Source organism: Arabidopsis lyrata, assembly GCF_000004255.2.
Source record: "Arabidopsis lyrata subsp. lyrata unplaced genomic scaffold ARALYscaffold_41, whole genome shotgun sequence".
NCBI lineage: Eukaryota > Viridiplantae > Streptophyta > Magnoliopsida > Brassicales > Brassicaceae > Arabidopsis > Arabidopsis lyrata.
In genome coordinates this window covers 5448-13478 of record NW_003302518.1, presented here as the reverse complement: position 1 = coordinate 13478, position 8031 = coordinate 5448, and the positions used below count along the sequence as shown (strand labels likewise).

The 8031-nt window shown below is 37.7% G+C and overlaps 2 protein-coding genes across 2 annotated transcripts in view; both read left to right on the top strand.

Annotated features, from left to right (window-relative positions):
- The first annotated feature begins 1380 nt into the window (after positions 1-1380).
- Positions 1381-5829, top strand: LOC9299127 (glutamate receptor 2.7). The gene is made up of 5 exons (XM_002863006.2): positions 1381-1768; positions 2497-3809; positions 3942-4254; positions 4596-4990; positions 5100-5829. Exons 1-5 carry the CDS (start codon positions 1414-1416, stop codon positions 5637-5639), a joined length of 2916 nt encoding a protein of 971 aa, XP_002863052.2. The 5' UTR covers positions 1381-1413; the 3' UTR covers positions 5640-5829.
- LOC9299131 (glutamate receptor 2.8) overlaps positions 5651-8031 on the top strand; it is a 5749-nt gene continuing 3368 nt past the window's right edge. The window contains 4 exon segments of the mRNA XM_021019128.1: positions 5651-5672; positions 5780-5786; positions 6487-6566; positions 6976-8031. The exon segment at positions 6976-8031 is cut by the window's right edge and continues 5 nt beyond it. Of these exon segments, the coding sequence (XP_020874787.1) occupies positions 5651-5672; positions 5780-5786; positions 6487-6566; positions 6976-8031 (1165 nt within the window).

The window sequence follows — 8031 nt, the reverse complement described above, 5'->3', positions numbered from 1 at the left end:
CCATGGTCACGAAGTCCGTCGCAAAATATGCAGTTGAGCCAAGATGTGTTTCTTTCGAAAGCCAAGAGTTTCTCACTCCCTAATTGGAATGTGAAGCTGAATGATAAATAAAAGTTTAAAAGTTATTGTCTTATTTTCTCTTGATGTTTGTTTGTCTCTTTCAAATCTATAACCCATAAAACCTATTGCGTGTCTCCTTCCAACGTTTGATTTCACATCTGGCGAGAAAGAAATGAAACTAGAGAAGGTCAAGTAGCTACCCCTTTAGCTTGACTCACCTCATCCATTGACAAGTTCATTCAGGACAATAGGACATCAATCTAATGCATTATACAAGGGGGACCACGGCGTCGATGATATGCTAGTGTAATGCCTCCACACAAGAAAATAAATTCTACTTCACCTTTTTTTCAATTAATTTGTCTACTCAAAAAAGTTTCCACTTAATCATATATTGTTTTTGTAGTGGATCTTTTTGTTTTGGCAAAAATAATCGATTCGTGAGAGTCTACGGAAACCCTAGTTGTCGTGTTTTAGAGTTGAGTCGTGTGTCTCGCCGTTTTTCGCAGTCTCTTGTGTTTTTTCTCGATTTCGTGTGTTTTTTTCGTCGAATGGGGCTCCCCTTTTATAGAGAAGTATTCAGGATCCTAATCCTTGTGGGATTTGGATTTGAGCAACCGCCTCTTTACGTGATAAAGTTATCTCTGATATTCCCTCATTAAAATCACATCAAATATTCTCTTGATAGGATCTGTGATTCTTGAGAGGATAAAGTTATTCACAGGATTCGGTTATGGCCCGTATTGTCCCGATTTCTGTGGACTACAGCCCATATTGTCATGATTCTCACTGATCGCGGCACGTGTCGATATATCCTAGAGTCTTTTAGAATATTAACAATTATTTTCTCTATTTACATAATTCTAACATATTTATGATATAATTTATATAGTGTAATTTTGATGGTTAAAATTACACCCAACACTTTTCTTGATTACATAAAATTTTCACCACAAAAAAAATATTGTAAGTTTTCAAGAAGATTTTTTGTTCTTTGTTAAATTTTCTTTTGAGGATTTTCACTAGCGGACACCACTCGATTATCACCTTTGACCTTTCTTGTGTATGAAACGGATCTTTCTAGCTGGAAGACGAATATTTATCTTCCCTGAAACAACAACTAAGAAGACTGAAGTTGGAGAGTTTGCAAAGTAAACGTGATAGCCAAAAAAAGAAGAGTGGCAATGGTATATAATGACAAAAACTAGCTCATATCGTCCATACAATTTTTTTCTGTCTCTTTCAAACCTTAACTTCGTTTGTTTTATTTTTATATTTTTCTTTTTTGTTTTTAAATTTATATCACTTTCAACCCACTTTTCCCTCTCTCTCTCTCTCTTTCTCTCTCTAGCTATGTGTGTATATTATGCAATAGAACAAAAAAAGAGGAAGTTAAAGAACGACATAAAGTTCCTTAATCTTTGGATGAAAATGATGAACCCTAGAAAAAATAATAATACCTTTATGTACTACTTTGTCCTGTTCGTTTGGGGTTTTGTGTTGATGCAGGTTGGTTTAGGACAAAGCCAAACAAGTGAAATCAAAGTAGGAGTAGTGCTTGATCTCCAAACTTCATTTTCCAAGATCTGCCTCACTTCCATTAACATATCGTTGTCCGATTTCTACAAATATCATGCTGATTACACCACAAGACTTGCCATTCACATCAGAGATTCCATGGAAGATGTTGTCCAGGCCTCATCTGCAGGTTCGTTTCTTCTCTGTCTCTTGAAACTTTATTTGGATTTGTTATTGGTTTTGTGAATAAAACATACGTTCTACAAGATCTAGTTTTCAACAAATATAATGTTTATTAAGGTAACCAATTCCTAATTATTTAATCATCGTTAATGGAATATTGAAACACAACTCAAACAAATTTGTGGTAATTTTTTTTGTTTTCACAAATTTGATACGGGTTTGTGAAAGCATATATGGTTTGGTAGAAATTGCTTTGCTCGTATTAGTTTGAAGCAATTCTGTCACTTAAAATTTTTTTGGTTCTTTCGACATTTATGAATGACGATAAGGATATTGTTAGCGGTGGTTTTGTCCGACAACGGTGGTGGTTATGATATATGTAAACCGGTGCTACTTGGTATATCGACAGTGGCGGACGTTACACGTACATATACATGCTTGGTCTGTTATCATTTTTGGGTCAATGGGTTTTGAAACGAGATGAGATTTATATGAACATGCTTCGTCGGAATATAGATGGTTGACTATTCTAAAACCTCTTATGTGGTCTGTATTTACTACTCTTATTCGTCCCAGTAAGACACATTATATTTTACTTTTAGCTCATGCGTAAACATTATTTGTCTGATAATCAGACTCTGATTCATTCGTTAGTTATAGAAAAGTGTTATATGTAGTGATAAATTTAACCTCTTTTATTTTCTTCTTCTTTGTGTTTCCTTGTGGTGCAAGCAGCTTTGGACCTAATTAAGAATGAGCAAGTGAGCGCCATCATCGGGCCAAGAACCTCTATGCAAGCCGAGTTCATGATCAGACTCGCCAATAAATCTCAAGTACCGACCATCACATTCTCTACAACCAGCCCTCTTATGACATCCATCAACAGCCCTTACTTCGTCCGAACTACTCTCGATGACTCATCCCAGGTCAAAGCCATTGCGGCCATTGTCAAATCCTTCGGGTGGAGAAACGTAGTTGCCATTTATGTGGACAACGAATTCGGAGAAGGAATAATTCCCTACTTAACTGACGCTTTACAAGACGTGCAAGCTCTTATAGTCAATAGATGTTCGATCCCTCAGGAAGCTAATGACGATCAGATTCTCAAGGAGCTTTATAAACTAATGACAATGCAGACGAGGGTATTCGTTGTCCACATGCCACCAACTCTCGGATTTCGGCTTTTTCAGAAAGCTAGAGAGATTGGTATGATGAAGGAAGGATATGCATGGTTATTGACAGATGGAGTAATGAATTTGGTGAAATCTAATGAACGCGGTAGTAGCTTGGAGAATATGCAAGGGGTTTTGGGTGTAAGGAGCCATATCCCCAAATCGAAGGAGCTCGAAGATTTCAGATTGAGATGGAAGAAAAGGTTTGATAAGAAGGGGAATGATGAAGAGCTGAACATTTTTGCATTAAGGGCATATGATTCGATCACTGCTTTGGCCATGGCCGTAGAGAAAACCAGTATAAAGAGCTTGCGGTATGAGCATCCGATGGCTTCTAGAAATAATAAGACAGATCTAGCGACCTCCGGGGTCTCTCGTTTCGGTCCAAGTCTTCTAAAGGCTCTTTCGAATGTAAGATTCAAAGGTTTAGCCGGAGATTTTGAACTCGTTAACGGGCAGCTTAAATCATCAGTGTTTGAGGTCATCAATATTATTGGAAATGAAGAGAGAATTATCGGATTCTGGAGACCAAGTAGTGGACTTGTGAATGCAAAGTCAAAAAACATCACGTCGTTTTCAAGGGAGAGTTTTGGGCCGGTGATATGGCCCGGTAAGTCGAGAGTTATTCCGAAAGGTTGGGAGATTCCAACAAACGGGAAGATGCTTAGAGTGGGTATTCCAGTGAAGAAAGGCTTCTTAAATTTTGTGGATGCAAAGACAGATCCGATCAGTAACGCAATGACCCCAACGGGTTACTGCATTGAAGTCTTTGAAGCTGTTCTTAAAAAGTTGCCTTACTCAGTCATTCCTAAATATATTGCTTTCTTGTCTCCAGATGAGAACTATGACGAAATGGTATACCAAGTTTACAACGGGGTTAGTTCTCTTTCTCTTCCCCTATTTCTACTATGGTTCTTTTACTTTCAACTTAACATTAATTAACAATTAGTAGAGTAATTTATGTCGACTATATAGTGGATTATAACATATCGTTTATAAACGGATCAGACGTACGATGCAGTTGTAGGAGATGTAACCATCAGAGCGAACAGGTCATTGTATGTCGATTTCACGCTACCGTACTCAGAGTCTGGAGTGTCTATGATGGTGCCTCTCAAGGACAACAAGAACAAGAATACATGGGTGTTCCTCAAACCTTGGAGCTTAGACCTATGGGTCACCACCGCTTGCTTTTTCGTATTCATTGGGTTTGTTGTGTGGATTTTAGAACACAGAGTCAACACCGACTTTCGTGGACCGCCTCATCATCAGATAGGCACCAGTTTCTGGTTCGCTTTCTCCACTATGAACTTTGCCCACCGTAAGTAACACCAATCAAGAACAAAGTTGGAATAGCCTAGTGGTATTTGCTCGAGTCGTAAATTATCAGTCGTTGTGGGATAACACTAGGAAACGAGTCCCATCATCAAGAAACATCATTAAACTTCGCCCTTGGTTACTATAGATACTTTTAACTGGCAACAATATCCAGCTTTATATCAATATTATCTTGTTTCTCATTTTCGACATGCCTCGGGAAATAGTATTGGTTTCTCCTTAGAATTTGGTCCCAAAATAAAAAGTTTGGTAGATGATGAAAGTAGTCTAAATACAATTCTTATAATAGTATATTGATATACAATAACTTGTTCGTGTTTATAGGTGAGAAGGTGGTGAGCAACTTAGCGAGGTTTGTGGTGTTGGTGTGGTGCTTCGTGGTGCTTGTGCTTATTCAGAGCTATACAGCGAATCTCACCTCTTTCCTCACAGTACAACGGTTCCAACCAGCGGTCACAAATTGGAAAGATCTCATAAAAAATAACAAATATATTGGGTACCAACAAGGCACTTTCGTGCGTGAACTTTTGATAAGTCAAGGATTTCATGAGTCACACCTCAAACCTTTTGGTTCTGCCGAAGAATGCGATGAGCTTTTTTCCAATGGGACAATCACAGCATCTTTCGACGAAGTGGCCTACATTAAAGTTATCCTTTCTGAGAACTGCTCCAAATATGCCATGGTTGAACCTTCCTTCAAGACTGCCGGTTTCGGCTTTGTAAGTTCTTTTACCTTACACTTTTACAAACAAAAAAAAAGATGTACATATTTAAAGTATTTAGGTGTTTTCATTGCTTTAATCTTCTGCTTCCATGATCAATGTGTAGGCATTCCCCAAGAATTCACCTTTGACAGATGATGTCTCAAGGGCCATCTTGAATGTGACTCAAGGCGAAGAAATGCAACATATTGAGAATAAATGGTTCAAGAAACAAAGTAATTGTCCTGATTTAAACACTACTCTTTCGTCCAACCATCTCAGCCTTAGCAGCTTCTGGGGTCTGTTTCTAATAGCAGGCATTGCTTCATTATTGGCACTTCTCATCTTCTTGGCCAACTTCTTGTACGAACACAAGCACACGCTCTTTGATGACTCTGAAAATTCCTTCCGTGGAAAGCTAAAGTTTTTGGTTAGAATCTTTGATGAGAAAGACATAAAGTCGCATATGTTCAAGGTGAATGCCGTTCATAATGTGAGTTCACCTATTACTCACGGAAGTTCAAGCCCTTTGACCGATCATAGCACTCCATTGCCACGAAGTCCGGCACAAAATAGGGATCAGTTTGAGCCAAGAAGACTGTCTTCCATCTCGAGCGGAGAACTTTTCACGGAACAAGTTGAAGATGAGGAATCTGCTATTATTTAATGTGAAGGTGAATGATAGAGAGAAGTTGCAAAAGTGCATAACAAGTTAGCCAGTGTGTTTCCTGCTTTGTTTTAGGGTGTAGTAAAGTATTTTCTTTTGTCAACATCTTGTATTCCTATGTTTATTGTTTTCAAACTCAGTGTCAAAGTTAGATTTCTGAATTTGGATTATAATATTCTTCCAACTATACTAGTATAATCGCAGCACTTTTTGTGACGGGTAGATAAAAAAGCTTTCGGGTATATCGGATATCCGACCCATTTTAAAAATTCCTTCACAAAAAATTTGTTGGGTCGGGTTATATTTAACCCAACTCATACACCGGATATTCCATATTTAATAATTTAGATTTTTAGAAGATTTGATTAAGATTTATAATTATGATTCTCCTATCATCTTTGTTTGATTTGTTTTTAACTGTTTTGAATCATCATATAATACATAAAGTAAAAAAAAATATCAATTTTTTTTTCTGCATATACTGTGATTCGAAATTTAAAAAACGGACATATATTATCCAATTGACGAAAATGTGTGTTCAACGTTCTACATCGATTAAAATATTTAGACAATGATTCAGAATCATATCATAAATAAGAACATTAATAAAATAAATGAGTTTTTTTGCGGGATGGGTTTGGCGGGACGGGTTTTTGAATCAACAATAATAAAAAGATTAAAATATCATTAATCCGCCGCTTCAATACGGATTTAATCCTTATTTTTTTAATACAAATCACAGGACGGGTTAAGAAATTACGGAACGGGTAATATTTCGGAAATGATTTATATGACGGACGAATTTGAATCAATATTTATATACCGCTTTAATACGGGTTAAATATAGCAGAGATTTGTGTAACCGCACAAGACTTGCGCTTCACGTCAGAGATTCCATGAAAGACACTGTTCAGGCTTCAGCTGCAGGTTTGTTACTTTTCTGTTTTTTGCTTCTCCGCTACTTGTAAGGGATCATTTGGATTTATTAATTATTAGTTGCAGTCTGATGAAATATATTACGTAGGAACGTCTTTGGTAAGAGCAATCGCTTCATTCTCTTATCTTCTAGAAAGTCTTTGTGACGATTGTATGGGCGCCAGAAATCACTACTATTCCTAGTAGTCTCTTTAAAATATTTAATTCATGACTTGTAGTATATTTGATAAATATAGTCAAAGACTAGTAATATGTCATGTGATACCTTTACAATAAAGATTTTAACTCTTGTGTAGATTATTATTGTCTCATTAATTATCATCAACTCTTAAACTACTGCTGTTAAATTTAGTGAAATTCTAAACTTTTTTTTCTTTGTGTTTGCTTGTGGTGCAAGCAGCCTTGGACCTAATCAAGAACGAGCAAGTGAGCGCCATCATCGGACCAAGAAACTCTATGCAAGCAGAGTTTATGATCAGACTCGCCAACAAAACTCAAGTACCAACCATCACATTCTCTGCAACAAGTCCTCTTTTAACATCCATTAAAAGCGATTACTTCGTCCGAGCCACTATCGATGACTCATACCAGGTCAAAGCCATTGCAGCCATTTTTGAATCCTTCGGATGGAGAAGTGTCGTCGCAATTTATGTGGACAACGAGTTAGGTGAAGGAATCATGCCTTACTTGTTTGACGCTTTACAAGACGTGCAAGTCGATAGAAGTGTGATCTCCCCGGAGGCTAACGATGACCAGATTCTAAAAGAACTTTATAAGCTCATGACGAGGCAGACTAGGGTTTTCGTTGTCCACATGGCCTCACGTCTTGCTTCACGGATTTTTGAGAAAGCTAAAGAGATCGGGATGATGGAGGAAGGGTATGTATGGTTAATGACCAATGGAATGACGCATATGATGAGACATATCAACCATGGTCGTAGCTTAAATAATATAGAGGGCGTGTTAGGTGTGAGGAGCCATGTCCCCCAATCGAAAGAGCTCAAAGATTTCGGCTTGCGATGGAATAAAAAGTTCGAAAAGGAGAATCCAACGATGAGAGATGATCTAACCATTTTTGGATTACGGGCGTATGATTCAACCACTGCATTGGCCATGGCCGTGGAGAAAACCAACATAAGAAGCTTTCCGTATGATAATGCGAGTGCGTCGTCAAATAACATGACAGATTTGGGGAACCTAGGTGTCTCTCGCTACGGTCAAAGTCTTTTAAATGCTCTCTCGGAAATAAGATTCAATGGTTTGGCAGGAGAGTTTAAACTCATAGACAAGCAGCTCGAGTCACCAAAGTTTGAGATCATAAATTTTGTAGGAAATGAAGAGAGGATTATCGGATTTTGGACACCGAGCAATGGACTTGTGAATGCAAATTCAAACAAAACAACTTCATTTACAGGGGAGAGGTTTGGTCCATTGATATGGCCAGGGAAGTCGACTA

Excerpts from the sequence above, each read along its gene's own strand:
- LOC9299127 (XM_002863006.2), top strand. The coding sequence starts at position 1,414 with ATGTGTGTATATTATGCAATAGAACAAAAAAAGAGGAAGTTAAAGAAC. Across the intron at positions 1,769-2,496 it reads TGTCCAGGCCTCATCTGCAG|CTTTGGACCTAATTAAGAAT; the intron begins GTTCGTTTCTTC and ends TGGTGCAAGCAG. Across the intron at positions 4,991-5,099 it reads AGACTGCCGGTTTCGGCTTT|GCATTCCCCAAGAATTCACC; the intron begins GTAAGTTCTTTT and ends ATCAATGTGTAG.